Source organism: Populus alba, chromosome 18 (genome assembly GCF_005239225.2).
Source record: "Populus alba chromosome 18, ASM523922v2, whole genome shotgun sequence".
NCBI classification, from domain to species: domain Eukaryota; kingdom Viridiplantae; phylum Streptophyta; class Magnoliopsida; order Malpighiales; family Salicaceae; genus Populus; species Populus alba.
In genome coordinates, this window is record NC_133301.1 from 5,237,748 (window position 1) to 5,264,164 (window position 26,417).

At 32.8% G+C, this 26,417-nt stretch overlaps 2 protein-coding genes across 2 annotated transcripts; one reads left to right on the forward strand and one right to left on the reverse strand.

Annotated features, from left to right (window-relative positions):
- Positions 1–14,765: 14,765 nt before the first annotated feature.
- Positions 14,766–16,042, forward strand: LOC118046002 (NDR1/HIN1-like protein 26). The gene has a single exon (XM_035054751.2). It carries the CDS (start codon positions 14,971–14,973, stop codon positions 15,802–15,804), a length of 834 nt encoding a protein of 277 aa, XP_034910642.1. The 5' UTR covers positions 14,766–14,970; the 3' UTR covers positions 15,805–16,042.
- An 8,408-nt stretch (positions 16,043–24,450) lies between these two features.
- On the reverse strand, positions 24,451–25,101 carry LOC118046003 (protein LATERAL ORGAN BOUNDARIES). Its single transcript, XM_035054752.2, has one exon. The coding sequence runs from the start codon at positions 25,099–25,101 to the stop codon at positions 24,451–24,453; it is 651 nt and encodes a 216-aa protein (XP_034910643.2).
- Positions 25,102–26,417: the final 1,316 nt, after the last annotated feature.

Here is a 26,417-nt window from a genome sequence, read left to right on the forward strand (position 1 = left end):
TTTGGCTTTGGTCCTGCCGATGATTCCTCTATTCGCTTCAAATTTGCTCGCAACAAACCACATATTGCTGAGTTGAAGAACTGGGGTTTTTTTTGTTGTAGTAGTCAATTTCATTGAAATAAAACCGAATCCCCAATTTCTTTGATGATTCCTACGGTATATGAACAGTGAAGTCACCTCACCATACTTATTGAAAGTTCTTCTCAGCGTCTGGTAATCCAGCCATGGTTGAAATCCCTCGAAGTATAGCTGGGTTACTGATCAGGCTGTAGTGTTTTGGGGCAGGGAAAATACCAAAAATCCCAAAACTATTAATTTGTTTAATTAATATTAGAGTATTAGAATTTAATTATAAATTTTAATATTTTAGGGTATAAAACTGCATTTTAAAATATACCATTAGGTATTAAAGATATAAAAATTAAAAATAAATATGATACTAAAATTTAGATTATAAAACAATTATGATTTAACTCGATAAGATAAATATTTATTCACGAAAGGAGATCTGTCTTAAATCTTAGACAAGATTAATAGATAAAAACATGACCTAAAAAACAATTAATCAACAATGTAACTTATTTTAGATAAGGTGCATTAGAGGTGATGCGACTTCCACTAGCACAAAAAATTCTCTTACCCAAACTTTCACAAACTATAGATTTCCTAGTAAGGATAATTCTAAGTAGCATCTTATAAGGCTAGCTCTCACACTAAGGTTTTTTTTATATTAACTTTTTATTTATTAATAATTTATTTTAATCATGTTATCATTTTATGTTAAAAAACCTTTTATTAAAGAATAATTTTTAACAAAATTGTAACTCTAAAAGTAAATATACTTCACTTTTAATTTCACCTCAAATATACTAATTAACCTGTATTTTATAAAACAAATTCCAACAGTAACATTATCATTGGGAAGTGTCTGATAACATAATGGCAGTAACAGTAGACAAAAAGACAGTGGAGAGGTTATCCTGTAGCTACTTTTCAAGCACAGCTCACAATTCATATACAAGGATGATATCATGGTTTTGATTCTTTGTTGGCATTAAATGATGTTTAAGCTACAAAGAATGCATGACAGGTTGCTTTGGATGCTGACATCTTCTCGAAACATGGAGGGCTCCTCTCGAATATCTGCCACATTTCGTGTACTGCAATGTTCTTAGGTTGTGGGTTTTATTTAGTCACCTGCGATGAGCTTATAACGAGTAAAGCATTTTGATCAATAATGGGAAATGGAGAATTAACAATTGTATCATGCCACATGGAATTGAAGGCACACCTTGTGGCCATGCATGCTTACCAGACAAACATGCTCATACTTTCACATGTAACCTTGTTGCTTTTCGGCTGTTTCTGTCGATGAATCTAGCATGCTAACATGCATACGCATGTGCATGGATAGAGAGATCTGTGGCATTGTTATGATTGTGTTCCAACCTGAAGAATATACAGAAGATAAACCAAAATCACTACATGTGTCGTTAATCCAATCTGTCTTCGGTCTGAATCTTGCATCTGTGTCTTGTCAAATAATTAGCAATGGTGCAGATTTTATATATAATCTTGAGAATCTCTTCTTACAAATCTAGGAAAACCTTGAGGGATAATGGTTAAAGATGAACCTGCATCCAGTCCGTGTGCAGCACACAAAGACGCTGTCATGAAACCCATGCATGTTAGAGCACGAAATGTCAAAATATGTTAGTAGCCGCAGATATAATTATAAACACTTATGTTATTTATATTTATGATTTTTTTTTAATTTGACTTTTTTTTTTTTGAAAAAATAAACATAATGTAGATCATGTAATGGAGGAAAGAGTAAAATAGCATTACGTTTGCGTTGTCTAACCAGTTGCATATAAGCTCCCATGGCAGTGCTCGAGTAAGGAAAAAAATTGCAAATTGTAATGGTGAAGAACGAACCAAGAGCCCTGATGATGCCCTGCTGAATAGGTGATATTAAATGTGATGGATCTGCAAATATGGGGGCATGCCTTGTGTTTTAACTGAATGTGTTTTAAAAATATATTTAACATGAAAAATATTAAATTAATTTTTTTAATGTTTTATGATGATTTTAATATAAAAAATTAATTATTTTTATATTTTTTAAAATAAAAAATACTTTTAAAAATCAGCATAAATTACATTATCAAGTACACAATTTTTTTATGCAAAACTGGAGGCAATGGAAAGTACGTCCGTTATCTTTTTTCCCCGTTAATTAATATTATACTTGCAGTACAATATTTGGGGGGTGACAAGCACAGTTCTTTACACTTGCAGTCCCACAGGCAGCACCCTGCGACTTGCACTCGTCTCACTCAAATATTTTACTACTTTTAAGGTGATGAATGCGAATCACATTATCTATACTTTAAAATATATAGAAAAATTATTGTGCTATTATTGTGTATATAACTGTAAATTATATTGGAAATATAAAGTGTTTGTTATGTTAAATTACAATGTAGATATTGAGAGGACTAGAAGTGGCATTATTTTTTTTATTTTTTATTTCAAAAACTGCTTTTACATGTTGGATCTGACATTGCTATTGAATCTAAAACTTTTGGATTTAGCTTGGCTGCCATATCCAAGACTCATAAGTGGCACCCACTTGAATTAGTGTTCACGGGTCTAACAAAAACTTTTGAGGCGATGTTATTTTCGGGTATTTATACCGAGTATAATACTAAATTGATAGTCCATACTACACAATGGTTAAGTACGCAAAAAATAATAATAATACTAAGTTCAAGCACTACTGGCTTGTTTTTAAAAAACAAGAAAATTTTATTATTTAAGTCGTTGATTCAATTAGGTTTGATAAGCAAGTTTTATTTAATTATGATAAAAAAAATAGACAACCATAATAAATCAAACTAATTAAAAAAACATGGATACCAATAGCATGTACAAAAAGAATGCTTGAAAATATTTTGGAAAGACTCCTTCTCAATATTCTCAAAAGTTTTCTAGAATCTTATTTGTTAACAATGCAAGAACTAAATAGAAATTAATATAAAAAACAAAAAACAAAATAGCAACCAACAAAATATTGAATGAAGGGAAATAAAAAAAAATTCAATTTTAAAAGAAGGATCCATAAAAAGATATGAGTCAACTCAAGCAAGTCGGCTAAACCTCGCGACTCAAGTTATAAGAACATAATAATCCAATAAAAGACAAAAAAATAATAATTAAGAAGCCAAATACTCAAATCAACCGTACGTTGAAGGACAAAATTAAAAAAGATTGATAAAAAAACACAAGAGGGCAAAAGGACTCGAGATAACTGGCGCTCTAAACCTATGATTCAAGTTATGAGACTGAGATAACCTTATAAAAAAATAAACAATAAAAACTATAAAGCCTGATTTCTACCCAATACAATGTTGAAGAATAAAATAAAAATAATCAATTTAAAAAAAAATGAAAATGATGTCAATCTGAGTCAACCTTCTACACTCGTGACCTGAGTCATAAAATTAAAATTACCCCTAGAAGTCAAGTAAAAAAAGTTATAAGACCCAACTCTAAATCAACTAAATATTAAACGATGAATTTTTTTAAAACAAAAAAACCAAAATAAAATAAATAACAATTAAATAAATAAATATCAAATTTAACATAAAAACAAAATAACTTTCCACCTTGCTATTTTGGATGAGTCATAGTGGAAATCAAGGAAAAGAGAGAAAAAAGAAAAAAGAAGAAGAAAGAAACAGGAGGCAACCCATCAATCCACGTTGCCATGCACTGCTCCAAAGGAAAGGACTTGTTGAGGCGCTTCCAACTTTACTGTAAAAGATTGAATTTGGTGACCAAAGAAAGCTGCAAAAGCTACACGACAGCTTAACTAATATGCTGGTGTATGTGTTACACGTGCTAACAATGTCCTACATGCCCGTTCACTTTAGTCCTCGTATTTATTTTAGTTTTAATTTTAGTCTTTTTAACCTTAATTGTTTGATAAATCAATAAAATTTTATTTTATTTTGCTGGAATTCTTTCTCAATATTATGAGATCACCATATCTAGACAACCAAGACAAACCTCTCAAATAACATCAATGTAAAATGATCATATTAACCAAAAATAATTTATCTACCCATGTAAATAAGTCTCTAATGATAGGAAAAAATGGGTTAAATATTTGTTAAAGATTTAGTATTGGTCTCCAAACTTCTAATATTTTAAACCAATGAAATTAAATTTTATCTTATCACACCAAGAAACAAAATATTTTTTCAATATTACAAGATAATCCTACACATGCATAGAAAATACATCGTCAAGACCAATCATAGATTAACAAAATATTAAATTATCAAATTAAAAAAAGTTTGAGTGACCAAAATAAAATAAAATCAAAGAACCAAATAATAATAATAAAAAAATCATAATGAATTACTATTGTAATTCACATTAATTACTAAGAGGAGCTCCAATAACGTTTTTAGTAGACTTGGGGTTTTTTTTATTATTATTTTAATTAGCGATGAAAGGATCCTAAGAAGTTGGTATTTTTTGGACATTTACATTGCACAATATCAGCATGAAAGGATTCTAAAAACTTAGCAGGGCAATCAAAGGATTACATTCTTTTTTATCTGATAGAATTTTTTTTTTAAAAAAAGTAAAAATATAAAATTAATGTGAAAAATGTATTCTTAATATTGTCCATATTAAAATTTAATCTTACTTTGATCCAAAAATATTATTTACTGTCAAGTTATCTTTAAAAAAGAAATAAAATGCATTTTAGCATGTATTAAAAATCATATCCTTTCATTAAATTTAAAAATTAAATTTTAACAAATGTAATGGTTAGTGTAAAAAAGAATAAGAAAATCTCAATTCAATAATAAACTCTAAAACCGACTAATGTATTTATATTATAGAGTAAATTAGAAGAGGTGAGCATTGTATTATAGCTCACTCTGGATTGCAATATTTATTTTGAATAATGCATTTTTTTGGTCATTGAATTTTTTACCTTTTTAATTTCATCCCCCATGTTACATTGCCATAGTTTTTTTTACATTTATTTGATTTTACATTATCTGTCGTGTACATAATTTTGAGCAACATTCAAAGATTAACTGTGCATTAGCAAAATCAAACTTTAATTGTGATTACAAATAGAAATTAAAAGGAGGATCAACTTTGATATATATATATATATATATATATATATATGAAATATAAATTTAGACCCTACTTAGACCCTACTTTTCACTCACAAGATATGTTTGGAAAATAGTTGACCAAGTGACAAGTTATTTTCCACTGCAGTTAACATCTCTCCTATTAGAAAACAATGAGAGCAACCGACTTGTCATCTATTCCCTTAAAAGAAGAAAATAAACATAGTCAAGCACGCTTAGGCTCTTTAATGGCTCGCTAGGCATGTGTGCCTCGCTTGTCAAGCCCAACAATAATTAACCTCTTTTTTTTTTCTTTTTTTTTCCACTTAAATATTAATTAATATCCTCTCTTTTACTTTTTAAATTGTATGGCTTAATATTTTTAAATTGTGATTTATATTTTAAAATGTTTTTTTTATAAAAAAAAAATAGAATGCTCAAAGAGATTATTATAATTTTTATGTAAATCTTCCTTCTTATATTTTATATAAATGAATTATATTTTAATGGTGCGGTTATAAAAATAAAAATCATTTGATATTAGTAATGAGGATTAACCACTGGCATAAATTAAATTAAAAGATGTAAAATAAAATGTACTAGGAAGAATCTTCTCTCTTTATTATTTAATTAGCCTTAAAGCCTTTTTTATTTATAATTTTATTTATTTCTTAATTTATTTTATTAAGCATAACCAACACCCTATTGTTTTCATTTTAAAAAAAAACCATCTATATCATACATTTCCTTCTCTTAAGTTAGAATTTAACTTTAAAAAGACCCGTAAAATAGCATTGGTACAATGTTAATTATAGTACACAGTAAAATATTTGAAAGTTGCTTCATTGTTTACATTAAAAGTGAAGCATCTCTCAATTTTATTTTATTTTTCATCTGTTAAAGAAAAATTAACTTCATCCTCATTTTTTGGTTGAATCCTTTTATGTTTTTTTTTTCTCCTTTTTTTATTTTGACCTTTTATTTTTATTAAGCCTCATCTTGTTGAGGAAAGTGCATTAAAGTTGAGAGAGAATTTGTTTTGGATCGATTTTGTATTTTTTAAATTATTTAGGGTGTTTTGAGTTGGTAAATTATTTCATTGACACTATAAAGATGTTTTATAAGGAGGGTTTAGGTGAAAATAGATTGAAAATGTCAAAATTTAAAAAGAAAAAATAGAGTTAGATATTTGCATATGCATGTCTTTTACTTTTAGGGAAAAAATTTAGCTTTTCAATTTAGTATTTAATTAACATTAACAACTTTTTTTCGGTTTATCAATTCATATATTTTTTTAATTTTTTTTATTAAACTTAAATAATATGTTTACTTGTCTTAATTAAAAAAATATCATAATACTCAAAAATGCATCTACAATATTAACATGTTTTTTTTTATTATATTCCAAATAAAACCAGTATAAATGACACGAGATGATTCAGAAGTAAAACTATAGATTTTATAATCATAAGATTTTGTTTTATTATATTCCAAATAAAACTAGTATACTGTTAAAATGTCAATGATCTTGCACAATTTAACTGTGAATTCACACTTTATTCAGTAGTATTTCTTTGGCTTAAATAACCATTACAACTTGGAATTATGGGAAAACAAACCACATCTTCTTAGCCGAAGATTGTGGTAACAGAAAAAACAAAAAATCACAAAACAATGACTAAGTCATAGTCAGTACTAACAAAGCTATACTGACTTGCACTAACAAACTAACTTACTGGCTCCTGAAAGACAGGAGCTTTATTCTAATCAAAACAACTAGTTTCCAACATATCCTCCCCTAAACTATACTTGATAACAAGTCAGTTTATATTCTTGATACTTTGCACTCCCACAGATCACGTAGCCTTGTAAATGATTCCAACTTCAAAGGTTTTGTCATGATGTCTGCCACTTGCTCACGAGTACCACAATGAATTAATTCTACAACACCTTCCTTTACCAAATCATGTAAAAAACAAAATTTCACTTCTATGTGTTTTGTTCTTCCATGGAGAATTGGATTCTTTGATAACTTTATAGTGGAACTATTGTCACAAAAAATCTTAACACACTTACAGAAAGAGAAACTAAGACTGTTGAGCACTCTTTTCATCCAAATGCTATGACATGCACATGCAACAGCAGCTACATACTCTACTTCGGTTGTGGAGAGTGTCACCATTGGTTGCTTTCTTGAGCTCCATGCAACTGCTCCTTTACTTAGAAAATAAACATAACTAGACGTGCTTCTCCTATCCTCTACATCGCCAACATAGTTACTGTCAGTGTAGACTTTGAGATCATCTTCAGAATTCTCTGCACTTCTTCTATAAAACACTCCTAAGTTGGTAGTTCCCTTCACATACCTGAGAACCCTCTTTGCTGCTACCATATGTGAGGTTTTAGGATCTGCCATAAATTTGCTTAACATGCAAATGACAAAAGTAATGTTAGGTCTAGTCACTGATAGATACATTAAGCTGCCAATTATTTGCTTGAACAAGGTTGAATTATCACTGTCTTCTCCACCATCTTTTATCAATTTCGTGCCTGACATGATAGGATTTTTTACCGGATTGCAGCCTCCCATTCCAAATCTTTCTAAAATTTCCCCAACATACTTCATTTGACATAGATGTATTCCTTCACAGCTCTGTTGAACTTCTACTCCTAAAAAGTACTTCATTTTTCCCAAATCACTCATGTTAAATTCTAGTTTCATGGATTCCTTTAATTTTTCACATAGCTCCACATCATTTCCTGTGTAGATTAAATCATCCACATAAAGACTAATAATTAAGCATTTACCTCCATCTGTATGATTAAGAAACAGTGTGTGTTCATGACTGCATTTCTCAAAGCCTTCCTTCATGAAGAATCCTTCAATTCTACTGTACTAGGCTCTTGGAGCCTGTTTCAAGCCATAGAGAGCCTTTTTTAGTTTTAAGACTTTATGCTCTTCTCCTTTGCAAACATATCCTTCTGGCTGCTCCACATAGACAGCTTCCTCTAATTCCCCATGAAGAAATGCACTCTTGACGTCTAGCTAGAAAACTGTCCATCCTTTTCGTGCTGCTAGAGCCAATATCAGTCTTATGGTGTCCCAACGTGCCACAAGTGCAAAAACTTCACTGTAGTCGATCCCATGTCTTTGAGCATATCCTTTTACTACCAGGCGTGCTTTTCATTTATCTACCTCTCCCTTTTCATTCAGCTTGGTTCGAAAAATCCATTTTACATCAATTCTTTTTATCCCTTCTGGTGGACTTACTAGCTCCCATGTCTTATTCTTTTCTATAGTTTCCATTTTCAAATCCATAGCTTTCCTCCATTTTTCCTGTTTTACTGCTTCATCAAAGTATATTGGATCATCATGTATCATAAAACACATTGAGTCATCAGGAAAACCAGCTCCATGAACATAATCATCCATCCATCTAGGTGTTCGTTTAACTCTTCCTGTAGAAGAATTATTTTCCCCTGCGTTATCATTTGTTGGTGCAACAAGACCATTTTCCCTTGAAGTGTCACCATCTTCATTTTCCAGTACCTCAACATTCTCCCCTGTCTCAACATTCTCCCCTGATCCAGTATCATCATTTCCACCTCCTATTTCAATATCATTTTCATCTCCCTTTGTACATAAATCATCTCCTTCAATTGATTTCTCATTATAGTCATTGATTTCTCCATCTGTATCTTCCCAGGTAAAGATATCACTCACATCATCATCACTCTTCTTTCAATTCCAGCCCTCATTCTCATCAAACACTACATCCCTACTAACAATCACCATTTTGGTTTTAGGATCATAAAGCCGATAAGCTTTAGATTCTTCACTAACACCTATAAACACACATCTATGACTCTTCTCATCTAACTTTGTCCTCCCTCTGTCAGGTACATGCACATTTGCAATGCAGCCGAAAATTTTAAAGTGCTCAACATTTGGTTTGTTGCCACTCCAACACTCTTCAAGAGTTTTTCCTTTGACAACCACAGTTAGACTCCTATTTAACACATGCAGTCCCCATCGAACTGCTTCTGGCCAAAATAGTTTAGGCATTTCCTTCTCTAACAGCAGGCATCGAACCATATTTAAGATAGTTCTATTCTTACGTTTTGCCACTCTATTCTGTTGAGAAGTGTAGGCAGCAGTAAGTTGCCTCTTAATGCCATGATTAACACAAAACACATTGAATTCGTTGGAAGTAAACTCCCCTCCTCTGTCTGTCCTCAAACAACATATATCACATTATGATTCCTTTTCCACAAAGCTTTTAAATATGTTAAACATGGCAAAAGTTTCACTCTTCTCGACTAAAAAATAAATCCAAGCCTTTCTATTGAAATCATCTATAAAGCACAATAAGTACCTTTTTAGATTGTTTGATGTTGGAGTGATTGGACCACACAAATCTGCATGCACTAGTTGAAGCCTTCTTGAAGCTCTCCACTGACTCTTTTTAGGAATGACTATTCGATGTTGTTTTCCACGATGACACATTGTGCATTCTGTGTTTATTGCTTTGAGTTGAGGAAGGCCTTTGACAAGTTGCTTGCTCTCTAAGGTTTTAAGACTCTTGTTGTTCATATGGCCATAACGACGATGCCACAGCTCTGATAAGTCATCCATACTTGTTATTAAACAGTTTGAAGGCTGAGTAATCATAGTAGCTAGTAAAACAAACATCTTAATTGCTGTCATAAGAGTTTGCATAATAAGGCCTCTCGTAGGATGATATATTTTACAAGCCTTATCCTTCATAACAATAGCAAATCCCTTCTCTTGAAGCTGTCCAATGCTTAATAGGTTATTCTTGAGCTCAGGAATGAAAAACACATCTCTTACTACTTGAGTTAGTCCTGCAGTCACAAGTTTAACACTTCCTTTACCCATCACCATCAGTTTTGCTTCATTGCCCAGCTTGACTGAGTGTCTGAACTGCTCATCCAACTCTATAAACCAATCTTTAGTTCCTGACATATGATTAGAACATCCTGAGTCTAGAAACCAGACCTCTTCTTTGCTTGTTTTCTTGTCCTGAACGTAAGCCATTAGTAGAAGTTCTTCCTCTTCATCCATCTCAGCATAATGTGCACTCTTTTCCCAACTAGGACACTCATTCTGAAAATGTCCTAGTTTGTGACATTTATAGCATTCCACAGTAGCTCTGTTGAAACTCTGTCTTCCTCTACCACGGCCACCTCTCCAAACTCCTCGTCCCCTTCTTCCTACTTTGTCTTCATGAGTAACCTTAAGAACTTGCTCTTCTTCTCCTTGACTTTTCATCCTTTGCTCATGCACCAGAAGACTGCTTTGAAGCTCATCTATAGTCATTGTAGTCATGTTGTTAGATTCTTCATTTGAACAGACCATGTAGTTGAATTTGGAAATCATTGATCGAAGAATCTTTTCTATGATCATTGTTTCATTTAGATTTTCACCATGAGCCTTCATTTTGTTGGCTATAGATAAAACTCTAGCAAAGTAGGCATTTATAATTTCTCCTTCCTTCATACGAAGAATTTCAAAATCACAACGTAATGATTGTAAATGTGCTCTTTTAACCCTTGTTGAGCCTTGAAATTTTTGTTTCATAGAGTCCCAGATTGCCTTTGATGAGCTTCTGTCAAGAATGGTTTCAAGCATGTCTCGTTCAATTGCTTGATATAAAAGATTACTTGCCTTCAAATCTTTTAACTTGTTTTCTTCATACTCCTTCCTTTGAACATCAGTGAGTGGACGACTTTCTGATACTACTAAGGAGAAAGACCGTGCTTCTCCTACGACATCCACCATGATGCCACGATCTATAACATTCCAATACTCTTTGGAATGAAGCAGATTCTCCATCAGTTCAGCCCAATGATCATAGTGTCCCATAAACTTAGGCACATAGCCATTGCTGCTTCATTCTGTCATTTTAAAGAAACACTCACTCAAATCTTTCTTTTCACTCTTGTATTCACAATCAGGCCTTGTTAAAAGGCTCTGATACCAATTGTTAAAATGTCAATGATCTTGCACAATTTAACTGTGAATTCACACTTTATTCAGTAGTATTCCTTTGGCTTAAATAGCCATTACAACTTGGAATTATGGGAAAACAAACCACATCTTCTTAGCCGAAGATTGTGGTAACAGAAAAACAGAAAATCACAAAACAATGACTAAGTCATAGTCAGCACTAACAAAGCTATACTGACTTGTACTAACAAACTAACTTACTGGCTCCTGAAAGACAGGAGCTTTATTCTAATCAAAACAATTGGTTTACAACATATACTTCTTAATGCGTTATTGTGGTCATTATAGGAGAAAATTTATTTCCTCAATATATAGAGTGTAGGGGATATTACCTTTACATGGAAGCTTTTTTTTCTTCTTCAAAGTAGCACAATAGAAATAAAATATTAGATAAATAGCATAGTTGAAAACTTTATTAAAGAAATAACACAGTTTAACAAGTTGTATACAACATTTGCGATTCTAGTCAATTAAAATGCCAAAAACCTTTTTTTCTCATTTTATTCTCCTATCCTTCTCATTTCCTTCCATCACTACCACTGTTCTAGTTTCTCTCTTAACCACAACAACCTCCCTCACTTCAACATAACAAACCACTTGATAGTCTCTCTGTTTCTCTCTCTCTCTCTACCATGATAGTCTATCTCTCCTCTCACCCACATGGCTTTGCATAAATTCAGCCGCCACAGCCACATTGTGCCACCATCACCACCCACTTTCAACAATATCAAGTATATTACACACAACCCTTTATTAATTTGATATTTTTTGTGCTGATTTTTTATTTTAATTATGTTAGGGTTAGGGTTTTTTAAGTTACTTTAGATATTTATTGAATTAGATATATAGTACATAAATTGAGTTGATATATTAAATTGTTTGGGGAGAAATTGATGAATTAAGTTTTTGTTGATTATGTTAGGGTTAAAGGTGTTTTTTAGTTTAAAATTTTGTTGAATTAACTATATATTTTGTTAATTAGCTTTAAATTGCTCGAATTGAGTTGATAAATTATATTATTTAAGGAGAAATATGATGAATTAGGGTTTCGTTGATTAAAGCTTTGTCAAACTTATATATCTTGACTAATTTGTGAAATCGATAAATTAGGGTTGGATGTCATTGTGTTGTTTCACATAATGTCTCACATAATTTGATTGCTATGATTTAATGATGGTATTATTTCCAGTACCAATAATAATATTACTTATAATGGAGAAATTAATGAATTATGAATTGCTAGATTAAATATGTATCTCTGCAAGCTAAAAAGATCTATATGTTGTCTAATTAGATGAAATTTATTTGAAATTAAAATTGACTTTACTTAGAGGATGAAAGTCAGGATACATCATATTCATTATATTGATGCACTCATTTCATGCGTTTGACTTTTTTTTTTTAATAGATGAACAACATGTCATTCATTGAAATCAAGATCCAAGTTTTGGGACTCAAAAGCTCAATTTTTAACTTGATTTCACTTGAAAACCCTCCAAAAACTTTCTAGCAATCTTAATAAACCATTTCAAACCCCAAAAAAACATTTTAATCATTCTAAAAGCTTAAAATCCAATAGAATCAAAACTGACTTTACGAATCCTGGTCTTTTTATGGTAATTTCAAAGGAAAACATTATCGTTATTGAACTTCTCCTCTCCGACACTAAGTCATTAATATCAAGATTGATTTTTTTGTTATTAGAATATGGTTGACTGAACTCTCTCTCTTTTTCTTAATTTTTTTTTCTAGTGACTTGCCCTCTCATCTCTCACCATATAGGGATTGAAATGAAAAAAAATAAAGTTTAAGCATTGAAAAAGAATATATAAACAATAATATGGACCAAGCATAAAAAATTTAATTCAAAGACCATACAATAGTTTTCCACACCCTGTGAATAGTAAAAAGAAGATTTTTTTCAGTGTTTTGTTGTTTCAATTTATAAAATTAAATCTTATTTGTAATATTGACTTTTAATTTATTGTTGGGCCATTGCTCACCACCACGAATACACCACGAATACACTAGAGTACTCAAATTAAAATAAATTATAACACTAAAGGTAAAAATATTAATTTTTTTATTTTGAAAAAAGAAAAAGAAAAAAAAAGGTGGGGGGGGGGGATACCACAGCTTCACGTTAGTGTCGGTGGCTGTAGCTAAGTACAAATTTTCCATCATTCCACCACTAGAGCCTTTCCCCATGGCTGTTAAAAGCAATGAAAGCTTCATAATATAATAACAAGACTTAAGTATAATTATGATAATTAATTAAAACAGTGGCATGGCCTCAGGTTGAGTGAAAATAATTAGTTTAACGAAGACAAGTCACCAGACACCAACTTAACTTAAATCCCAAGTCAATAATTACCCCATTAATAATGAATGCTGTTTTCGAGGTTGGATTTGGTAAAACTCTGACTAGCTACCACGTTGAGTTGCCTTCCATCAACAACTTTTGTCTTACTTATATTAGTTTTTGTTTTTTCCTTAGAGGGTTTGTTTGATAACTTGAGAGCTAGTTTTCTGCCTTCCTTTCCTGTTTTAGCATCAGGACTTAATTTTCAATTGCCTTTCCAAACGGGTCTCTTGTAGTCGTTTACAAGCAACAATATTTATGTTGCCCAATTCTTTTTATTATTATTATTATTATTATTATTAATATGGATGTTTGAACCAATATCTACGTATCTCAATTAATCTCACGAGCCCTTAAGTTAACAACCGTGTAAATCTTTAGTGACTCTAAGATTTATGAAAACTCGAACTAGTGACCTCTAAGAAGCAAATTCAGAACCTGACCAGTTGAATTATACCCCTCAAGATTTTATATAATCCAATTCTTAATTTATATAGTTGTAATCATTATTTGTCTGTGTGTTCCAGTTATGCTTTTTAATTTTTTTAAAAAATATTTTTAAATAATTTTTTAATATAGTTTTAAATTATTTTGATATACTAATTTACAAAATAGAAAAATATCCTAAACACAATCTCCAATAGAATACCAAATATTAATATTGTAATGTTTTGTTTGATTACAGACCAAGTCTCCTAGAATGAACAGCTTTAGAGTTTGATGTGCTAACTTAACTGGCGGACTGTGAATTTAGTTTCAAGACTTTCAGACCGAAGATCATATTCTAACAACTATTTATCAGTGATTTATGAAAAATAATTCAAAAAAGATTAGTTCAAAAAGCCCCGGTAGGATGAGTGATTAGACATGGCAACAATGCAAATCATCTTGACATGAGAAAATGTTCGCAGTCAAAATTGTAAGAGAGCACCAAGTCACTTTCTTATCAAACAAAAGCAAAGGGATTGGATTTGCTCCTCAATATTCATCATTTCAAGATTTTTTAGAATCATCAAAGATTTACACAAAAAACTGGTATGAACATCGTTAATTAAAAAAAAAAAAACACAAGACCACACCCATCATCACGTGTCAAGCACCAAGGCAGAGGCAGACACCATGCCTGTTAAGATGTCCCATTAAGATCACAGAAAGGTAAACTGTCCCCAGAGTGAGAAAAAAAACTAAGAGTCAGTAAGCAATAGAGAGAGAAATTAAAGGCTTTGCTTTGCAAGATTCCAACTTTGGTCTGCAGTTAGCATCCCTTCCTTTGTTGGTGCATTGTCCCTCTCTTCTCTGCCCTTTACATTCCCTCTCTGCACCCTCTCCTTACACCCACACACACGCACACGCACACGCACACAGACGCAACTCTCTTTTGCAAACACTTGGCCAAAAAAGAGAAAAAAATGTCAGAGAAAGTCTTCCCTTCTTCAAAACCAGCAACCAATGGCACCGCCACTGCTAACACCACCACCACCACCGCAAGCAACCCCCCAAACGCCACAGCAAACAAATCCCACCTATACAACCCTACTTCCCGCCTACCTTACCGTCCACAACCCCACACCCGTCGCCATCGTAGCCGTGGTGGACGAAACATCTGCTGTTGTTGCTGTTTCTGGACAATTCTCACCATCCTCTTGCTCCTCCTCCTCGCTGCCATTGCTGGCACTGCTCTTTACATCCTTTACCGACCTCACCGCCCTACCTTCACCATCACCTCCCTACGCATCCACCGTCTTAATCTCACCACCTCTGCTGACTCCTCCATTTCCCACCTTTCCACTCTTCTTAACCTCACTATCATCTCCGGGAACCCCAATTCACATATCTCACTAGACTATGAACCCTTCACGGTCTCTGCATTATCTGATGGCAATGGTGTGTTTCTTGGTAATGGTTCTTTGCCTGCTTTCAGTTTGAGCAAAAAGAATCAGACAAGTTTTAGAAACGTTGTGGTGTCTGGGTCGAACGATCTTGACGTCGATGCACTAAATTCTTTGAGATCGGATCTGAAGAAGAAGAAAAGTGCAGATGGATCAGTCATGTTGAAGATTGAGATGGATACAAGGGTGAAAATGAAGGTGGGTGGACTAAAGACGAAGGAAGTTGGAATTAGAGTTACTTGTGATGGGATTAAAGGGTCTATACCGAAAGGTAAAACACCAACGGTTGCTGTTACTACCAAGTCTAAGTGTAAGGTTGATCTAAGAATCAAGATCTGGAGGTGGACCTTTTGATGTTTTTAATTCCTCTTTTTTTTGTTTTTGTTTTTGTTTTTGGTTTTTCCCTTTCCTTTTTCCTTCTGGTTTTATATTTTTTTTGTGGTTTGTAAACTTTCTGAGAAGCAAGAAAGTGCAAACTATGGATTGAGAAAAAAAGAGATAGAAAATGTGAGTGGGTGAATGAAAGTGATAAAAAGTGTTGAAATTAAGAATTCCTGAAAAATATTGATTATATTTTGGTGATTGAACTTAATCTTCTGTCTTCTCGGGTGATGTATGCTTAGTATTTTAGCATTAATTGTTACTTCTCTCTCAACAGTAATTATCCATGTTCTTGATTGAGATTTACCAGTTTTGTGAACACCTTTTGAGCAATAATTTCTGGGCATTAAACCCCTGGAAACGCTCCACGTTTGGAGGTGCAGATCCCAGAAGAGCAAAATCGGGTGCTGGTGTTTCTTTCACCCAAGGGAAGGAAGGGACGGGCCAATTTTTTGCAAGCTTTTCGTCCATAAATCATAAATGACCAAAGGTAGAGTAGAAAATCAAAGTGAAATTTAGAAAAGATCCAAAGGCATGAAATAATGAAGTTGCATAGGACAATCCAAGGACGAGGCGGCATTAACTCTTTAAAGAGAATGAGAGCAGACGCTAACTTGTGAGAATATTTCATTGTTTCTTCTTCACTAGCTTGATGTGAGATATAGGTCCAATTCATTCAATGCAACTTATACTACTCCTCTTTCATGTAATATATATATATATATATATATATATATATATAAAAAAAAAATCGTAGTTGACCCGTCTTTTCAACCAAGAGTTCGATTGCCAATATCCCAAGGAGGAAGGAGAAGAACATGTGAAAGAAAGAGTCAAAACGTGAGCACAAATTGCTCGATAGATATCATTAAAAAAAAAAAAAAAAAACCCGTTACTTTCTGAAATTAAGGAGGAATAAGGTCTTCATTCAGTTTAGATTGAACTTAACTTGCACTCTTGTTAAGCACTCAAGGAACTATTAATTTCGTGTAGCTATTTTTTTTTTTTTTTTTATTTTTTCTTAGGACATCTCTTACGTAGAATGTAAAGAGAAAGCCAAACCCCAAAAAACTATTCTTTTAGCTTATTTTTTCTTCTCAATTAGTAGCTATAATGAAAATAGTAAAAATATCTCTCTTTTCCATAAAAATTATTCTTACAAATTTCTTAAAAAAACTAAAACCAACAAGCCAATAAACAAATTATAAACAAATTAAGTGAAGCCATGTGAAAAGAAAGTGATTTTAAATTCTTTGAAGAAAAGAGTTAAGCATTTCCTTGTCTTTCTCCACTACAATTGGTTATTCAAACAACTTTTTTTTTCTATTGAAGTACAAGAGAGAAAAAAAAAGCTATATTTATATTATTCTTTTTGTCATATTAATATTTTAGCACTTTAAGATAGCATAGGAGATGGTATTACAATGACATACTGAAATTAAAATTTTCTTTATCGGGATATAGCACACCTAAATTAATATATTTATGAAAAAAATTCTTTCATGTTCTCTCTTTTTTTTTTAATTCAATTCAAACCAAGATCAAAACCACTTACAAAAATTCATCAGGTTTCTAAGAATTGCAATGTTATTTCATAAATGCACCCATTAGCTAGCTTAGTTGGTTGCAATCCTTTTTCCCACTCAAGAACTCTTGTTGTTGTATTAATCTTTATAAGGTGCTTTTTTTTTTTAAAAAAAAAAAAAAAAAGCATTGCATAAATATAATTCCCTTAATGGGGCCCAATTTACCTTAATTGCCAACAACATTAGGATTAGTGACAAGTCTCAACCCCTTGCACCCTGTGAATTTCCTTGAGTTATTGGCACATATCACAATGTAACAGTTTCTAACCCTATCACACAATAGGTATATTTTTCAATTTATCTCTTTTTTCAATATGACATATTCTCTTCACCTACAAAGCCATAATTTTTTATGCCAATAACTATTTCCCTCACCTTGTCTCTTTAGAGATGCCTATTCTCTCGCTAATGGTTATACCTTGACTTGTTTCACTCTTGAAACCTTTCTACTAATAACAAGTAAGGCACAACAACTAAAAACTTAAATATCTATATGACCCGAGGTAATGATTCTTCATCATTTTCCAACTTTCACAAGGTAAACTCATATGACCTAAAGTAGGGGGTAAAAGGTCACATGAGACCATTTATTACTATCCCTTGTTCTACATACCTCATCATCATACACATACTTCTCATATCATATATTTACTGATTTAAGCATTAAATGGTCTTTTATTTCGACAAGAAATTTATTTTGCAGGAAAGCTCATAGACAAATCTAATCACTCCACCAATCTAAGATTAGAGCCATGAGAATCCCAATCCAATTCGAGGTTTTCATGACTTCATTTGTAGCTCTAGCTAGTTCATTTCAATTTCACATCCATCTCAAAAAATTCTTGTTATCTTTTGTTTTAATAGATAAAAATAACTTCACACTTTTCCATTCTTAGAATGGAAAACACAATAGTTAGCTCTATTACCTGCACCACTAGGTGCATATAGACAACTCCAAATTATCTAAGAGAACATAATAGAACAATGTGCAAAGTAAGCATAAGAACATTTGTACTCTAACTCTATGAAGGAGTCACTTATGTTATAAAGAGCATTCCTCAACAAGCCCTAGCTAAAGAAGTGGCTACCATCATCAATTATTTTATGAATGTTGCTTACATGCTTCTTATTGGAAAAAAAAAAAAAATAGATGCGAGATGAGATCAATAATTGCATGAGCTTCTAAGAATAACACAAAGTAGAAAATGCTCCACTTTATCATCAAGTATTACATGCTTATCTCTTTGAAGGTTGAGTCTTCGTGAAGGCCATCTTAGACAATTACAAAAATCTTACAAACCTAAAAGAGCAAATATAAAACTTGGAAAGCATTCTAGAATTTATAACACAAAAAAGTGATGTTATGTGTAAAATTCTCTTGACAACATTCCATGGATTTGCTTAGGTTTGGTATCACAACCTTTAGCCTAACTCCATCATTAGTCTGTATGATATATATGTTAAGTTTATCTCTTATTTCAACACTAACATACCAATTGAAAAGAACACCATTAAGCTCTTCATTATAAATACAATGAGAATATGAGAGTACTATAGCAATATCCAAGGAAATGCTCAATATAAAGAATCTACTCGAACATATTATCACTAAAGCTCTAAACACTAGAGTCTATAACTACTTTTTATGAGAAAGTAAAACAAGTGATAGAAAACCACGTTTGAGTAAAGATAGTAAGTGTGACCAGACAAAAACACTTTTGTTTCCAGTCATGAATAACAGAATCTCTCCAACATCATTAATATCATACTAAGGCATTTAATAGGAGAACCGAATGATCTATTTTTGACTGACTAACATTCTTTAAGCTCGTGGCCACACCTCTAACCACCATATATGTTGAGGTATTGGTTGTTAATTGGTAAGGGAAAGGAATTCCTATGATACCCATATTACATAAAAAGTGGCATAAACACAAGAACTTTAATAACCTTTTCACTTTCATCACGACCACGATCATGATACTAAGGAACATCATGCCCTATAAAAAAGATATATATATATTAATGGCTAAGGGTCACCTCCAATAATTTACAAGAAATGAAATGCAACCTAAATAAATAGGGAAAGATCCTTATGATGAATTAAATAAGATTATATAATCTTTAGAAATTGTATCTCCATTTTTATGAAAATATTTTGAACTTTTTAATAAAAGTAGTAGTGTTTTAAAATTTCTCCAAACTAATTCTTCATGCCTTCAAATAGGTTTTCATGCCTCTAATAAAATCTCTATAATGAGATCTTCATGTCTCCAAGAGAAATCTCAACGTTTCCATGCAATATCTCTTTATATAATGTTTTAACACTACTTTTACACAAAACATTCTCCACTTTCTATATAATAATGTTCTCTACTATCTCTTTTATTGGCATCAAACTCATCAAACTTCCATATCTCATATTGGCAAATTAACAAAATTAATAAGAAAGCACATTATCAAAAATCATGAGAAGGTAAAATCACATGTATAAAACAATAAGTATTTTTTTTATTTCTATTAGTCAAGTCTTTCAAACCTGAACAATTTAAATGACATAGAGGCAAATAATAGTGCCAAAAAATCAAGTAGGAAAAAAAAGATCCAAGCAGTAAGATAAGAAAACACTCCTACCACTTAGGCCAAGCTCGAACAATAAAAGACGAAAAACACAAAAAAAGCTCCTGGAACTCGAGCTAGGCCCAAGCAACAGGAGAAGAAAAACCCTTTTACTAATAAGCCAAAAATAACCAAAAAAATATCCTTGTGAAATAAGGATTTTACATGACAAGTCCTTTCACCTTGAAAATTCCCAAAAGTCAATGGCACAAACTACAATGCAATATTTGTTAGCCTTTTCACCCAATGGATATTTCCTTTAATAATGACTTTAATATCTTAAGTATTATAAAGTTCCTTGTTTTAACATGAGACTTGTTTTACAAGAAAGCTTATAAACCAAACAGTCAAATATAGTCACTTCACAAGCCTAAAATTACAACATTAAAAAATCCAATCTAGTTTGAAGTTTCATGACTTCATCAACTTGTAAGATCTAAAATGCTACTACTGCTAGGAAAATAAAGTAGTTAGTCAATAAAAAAGACAACAAAGACATAATGATTGAAAAAGTAAATGCATTAAACCACAAAAGGAACAACTCAATCGAATAATAAATTTTGTTGTACTATTTTATATGGTGTCTTTTAGTAAATCAATTTTCATCCCAATCCCATAATGAGAAGCAATTTGTTAAATTTGGGTGCGCATGGCCTTAATGTGATTGGGATTTAAGAGAAAGAACCATTCACTATTAAAGCTCAAATACATAGAATTCAAAGAAACAATTTATTATCACATTATCTACTTGTGAAGTTGAATATATAGTAACCATAACATATGTTTGTCATTTTATATGGCTAAGAAAATTATTAGAGTTTCGAGTGCCATAAAAAAACCTACAAAGATTTATATGGACAATTCACCAACTATTTCATTAGCTAAAAATATAGTTATTCATTACAGAAGTTAGCATTGGATTGTTTTCAGCGACGATGGAGAGTGAGCCAGCAAAATCAGGTGATGAAGGAAAGAAGAATGAAAAGAAAAAGGGAGTGAGTGATTGGGTGGTGTTACTCGGTGGCAATTTTGGCAGCTCTCGTGACCATCACGTGCTATTGTTCCTATGAAAAAAGACAAAATAATGAGGCCCGCGAAGGAAAAGTTTTTTTTTTTATTATTCAAATGGAAGTGGGCCACTGGAAAAAAATAAAATTGAAAGGGACCAAATGCAAGTGTCATTGTGTTATATGCACACACAAATGCACTAAGGGTTATTGCAAGTGTCATTTTATTATCAACAATATTTTTAATATTAATTTAAACCAAACTAAATATTTTTTTATTCATTTTCATTTAATATCAACTTTAATAATAAATTTAATTAAATATATATTTTAATCCAACTAAAACTATTTTATTTAAATCTATATTTTTTAAATTATAATCACAAAAGTTAAATACACACTGAAACATTTTCAAGCATTGTTAGATTAAAAGCTTACTATGATGCTAATGAGTTAGCTTTTGGTCTCTGATTTTCAACTAAATGGAAGCTTGCACTCTCTCTACCAACTCCAGCATGCCTCATCTATCTCAAACAACGCTTATAAAGCAACAGAACTAATGTCCAAGAACCAGAATAATGTTAGCCAAAGAAGGTTCACCCACAAATGCGATGTTTATAGCCCTAGGGTTATTTTACTCAAGATATTGACAGGGAAAATGCCAAACGGAGAGGGAGAAACAAGTTTAGTTAAGTGGGCTCGAAGAGTGGCAAGAGGAGAGTGGACTTGGGAGGTGTTTGATTTTGAGTTGTTGAGGTATAATATATGGAGGGGGAGATGGTAGGTCTCATGCAAGTGGCTTTGCTTTGCTTTGCTTGGCTCCATCGCCAAGAGACCGTCCAAAGATGAGCACGGTGCATACGATGATTGAAGATATTAGGACAAAGGGTGGTGACCGGAATTCTATTATCTATCAGAAAGCACCATCAATTTCACCAGTGGGAGTTGATTGCTTTATAGAAGAGAAGTGGCGGCTGTTGTGTTTGCATAATTAAGCTCATAATTAGCAGAAAGGGAGCTGGGATTTGAGATAGCAAACCATGGCCTGGGCTATTTGCAAGTTCTGTTAGAACAATAACATGTAGATATCATCTAGTTTTCATGTTCTGAATGATGGAAATTATATAGTATATATGTATAAATGCATGATTTCAAGCACTAACAAAGTAGTAGCAGAACATTTCTTGTTAGCAATTAGAATGCCAGCAGAAATGTAGGCTATCGGGATCTTGTCGTTCTTAGCGACTCTGGAACTGTTTGACATTTAACACCAGTTTTTTTTGAAACAGAGGATTGAAACTATTGGCACGGTACTGGTTGTTGTTGGGTGCACAGAATGGTCAGTTGTTCCTGAGCCAAAAGATGAAAAATCTCAGGACACGGCCATTCAAAGAAGGTCATGTTTGTTTGCTTGGTAGTCCTGGGACAGGATTTCAATGTTAATGCTTTCTTACTCGGACGATACAGGCTTGAATGAGCTTTTAAGAGGTCATGAACAACAAACACAACGCAACAAAACTAGAAGCTGACGTGAGAAGATGTTAACTTGTGGCTATGAATGCAAGACAAATCCAAAAAGAAAGGCCACAAAATCACATGGTTTTGACGAACTTGCATGGATGCTTCTTCATGTGGAGCCAATTTTTCCGTCGATCAACGGGTTGGCATTGGGGTCCAGAATTCAGGTGGCTCCAAGTAGAAATGGAAAAGAGGGAGATGGCTTTATTCACAGGATCGGTCGGTCCTTCATAATCTTTCAAATGGGTAGCATTTCTTTCAGCTTTTAAGCAGCAGCTACCTAAACCTCTCCTTACCTTTGTAGGACTCTGAATTCATAAATCCAACAACCATCGATAGCCATTACTTGATGTTTTCAACTGTACCCAAAACGAATCGTGAAAAAAAAATCATGGGCTACAGCCTAAACAGCGAATACCTTGAGTACTGTGGATATCAACTACAATTCACCTTGTGAAACAAACTTTCAAACGAGGCAGGGCTTCATATCAAAGTTAACTTCACTTTCATATACAGAAAATGATCCCCATCAAAAGTGAACTTCCAGCAGGGTGCGGATTTACAGGTGCAACAGAAATTTAAGATTGTGCTATTCAAGGACATTGCTAAACTCAAATGACTAAATGAGACCATAATCACAGAAGGCACGAAACAGTGGAATTCTCTCCTACCAATGTAAAAAAAGAAGCTAAGTTGTGTAACGCAAATCTATCAAACATGTCACAGTATGAATTTCCTGTTGGCACGTGTCTCTTCTCGGTATATAACAATCAAAATTATAAGAAACCTGAGCAGAGCTACTGCAACAGTTTTCAGTCTAATCTGTCATTTATCAGTTTTCCGAGAAAATACCATGGTATCATCCTTTAGATTGTCCACTGCTCGTGCTGGCATGATTTTCCATCGTGTTTTAATCCTCTATGGAACTGAAAACAGAACAAAACAAAACTTGCATCAGTAATAACAGCGTATCACATTGGTAAGAAGACACTGATTACCACTAGAGTGAAGCATCTTCTTTTTACAGTGCAAATACATGCTATACTGATTGTCCACTCCTATACTGATTATCACATTTCCCTGAGAGTCTCTCTCGGTCAACCAGGGACCTAAAGCCCAAACTACACAACAGAAGTAGTGAGGTAGGCCACTCTGTAGCAAGACAATGCTCAAGCAGCCCTTTGGGGCCTCGGAAAATAAAACAAGGTCCAAGACATTTTGAACTTGCTATCCAAAAACATGAATAAATGAAATGATATTATTTGCATAATATGTGAAAGCAAAAACTTGAGCTATCCTATTCTCTTTGATGCAACACAATTGTAAACTTGGAGGAATACTTGTCACTAACTCCTACTATCCCAAGTCCAAACCAATTGTTGATGGAAACCATCTGCAGAGGAATCAGTCTTAATCCTTACTAGCTCAGTAGTATTTACTCAATGCATTTGCTAATGTGTGAAATAAAACGAAAAACCAGATATAATCTCATTTGAAGTTAATCTGGGTGATTCAAAGCAACATTCTACAAGCAAAACATTTATGGCTCTTTAAGTAATCATAACCGACACAATCACTCATATTTGCTCCACAGTGAAATGAATGCATGGCCTCGGACTTTGCAAAACAACGTAATTATCTAGTCTTATATGCACAGACACAAATTAAGAAGACAACAGTATTTTTTTTTTTTGGAATACTTTACTCTATTATCTAATTACCCTCGTCAATTTTAATTTGGGTTTCAAATCTTTTAACATTACAAAAACACATTTATTTCTTGTTAATTGTTTGACACTTGTAACTGTTATGCTTATATATCACCTAATAACTCTTGACATTGACTAATAAAAACAGTAAGAATTATATGCATGCACTAATCAAGAATATCAAAAACCGTCATCGCTCACATCCTGGAGTGGTTGCTTCCCATGTGCTTTTGAAGAGGATGGTGATGATGATGAACGCCTTTCAGGCTTAACAGCAGGCTTGCCAATAGAGAGAGAAATCCCTTGATGAACACCATCAAACAGTTTAGTTTCTAGAGCAAAACTGGATTCTTGAAGTTGCTGAGGGTTCTGAAGATTCTCATACAAAAAGTTAAAATCTTGATTAAGAGATTGGACAGTATTAGCACTACTGTTTTCTTGAAGAAAGTCCACAAAGCCTACATTATCAACAACATTGTGGTCTCCAAGTTGTTGTTGCAGGGTGTGAAAGCAGGCCACTTGAGCTTGCACAAACTCAAGTTCAACCTTGACAGCGTTAATATTCTGCAGCAATCTTGAAATGATGCCAGTACAACCACTAACAGGATCTCTAACTCGAGCATTAGCTTCATAAACCATAGATGTAATAGACTCGGGTTTCTGTTCGGGGATTATTTTCTTGAGGTTGTTGACAACATTATGTACCCCAAAAAGCTTGTGAGCAGCCTCAAAATCTTTTGCTTTCTCAGGAGGAAAAAACGGAGCCAGAGGGCAATCTGGTCTACATCTCCTACGTTGGTGCCTGCAAGCTGCACAAGCAGGCGGTTTCATGAGCTAAGATCCCGGCAGCTTGAGATGAGAGAGAGATTAACGGGTGTGAAGGAGAAAAAGAAGGAGGAGAGGGGGGGAGGGACTAGGGCTTAACTGACGTACACAATGTTTTATAAAGATAGAGGGACGTGGCGTGGTGTACGTGTGCTACAGTTTTTGTATTTTGAATGAAATTTATATTTTTGGTTATCTTGATTTTCTCTCTGTGTTTGTTTTCTTGCTTGCTTTGCGCACCAAGCTTGGAAATCTTGAAAACGGTGCTCAATTTGTGTTCAAAATACCCTATCTCCAACAAGGCAGATATCAAGTTTTTTGAATCCTGCAAGTGTTACAGGAATTGCTTCTTTGGGTTTATTTAAAATTGTAGAGGCAATAACGGTTTAAAGTATTTTTTATTTTAAAAATTATTTTGATATAGAATATCAAAATGATCTGAAATAATATATAAAAAATATTTTAAATAAAAAAATAAAATTTTGAGGACTCTCCCTTCATTGGCACATTTTGTTCCTTTCCCATGAAGAACTGGAAGTGCTGAAACTCATACATTTTGTCCATCCCATGTATTAACTTTAATTTATGTTCCAACTTGCAGCGTTCATGACTCCTGTTCAAAACAATTCAGATAAATGTCATCCTGCGGGTGTTTGGTTGTGTTATAATGGTTATCTTTTAAAAGTATTATTTTAAAATAATATATTAAAACAATATTTAAAAAAAATAAAATTAATATGTCAAAATAATTCAAAAATATAAAAAAATTAAATTTAAATAAGTTTTTTTAAAATTTTAACCAATCTCTAATTAAACGCGGCCGCAATGATGTGGGGAGCTGTTTGTTGCCAAATGCATAGCTTGTTGTCATGTCGTAGACGACATTAGCAGATGTATGGATAAATGCCAGCTCATCGATAATGGACCTGCCAACGTAAAAGTATGTACTAGTGTGGTGTGTAAAGTGAATTAGTATGAGCATTTTAAGCCAAATTTGTGCCTTATTATTGTCGTCAATGTTATTTTCATTCTAATTCTAGGCATTTAAAAAAAAAAAGATTTACTAATTCTTTAGGCAGTTCATTAAATTACGCATGTGGGATATCACTCCAATTTTTTTTTTTTTCTTTTTTTATGTTAGGAAAGGGAGCCCAAGACCTGCAAGAAAAAACTAAACGGGTAGAGACCCTAATCTCATCTTCTAGAGGGTATTTGAGAATGTACCACTTCTTTCGGATATAGAGAATATTTATGAATATAATAATAATTATTTTTTAAAATATAATAAAATAATATTTTTTTTATTTTTTTAAAATTATTTT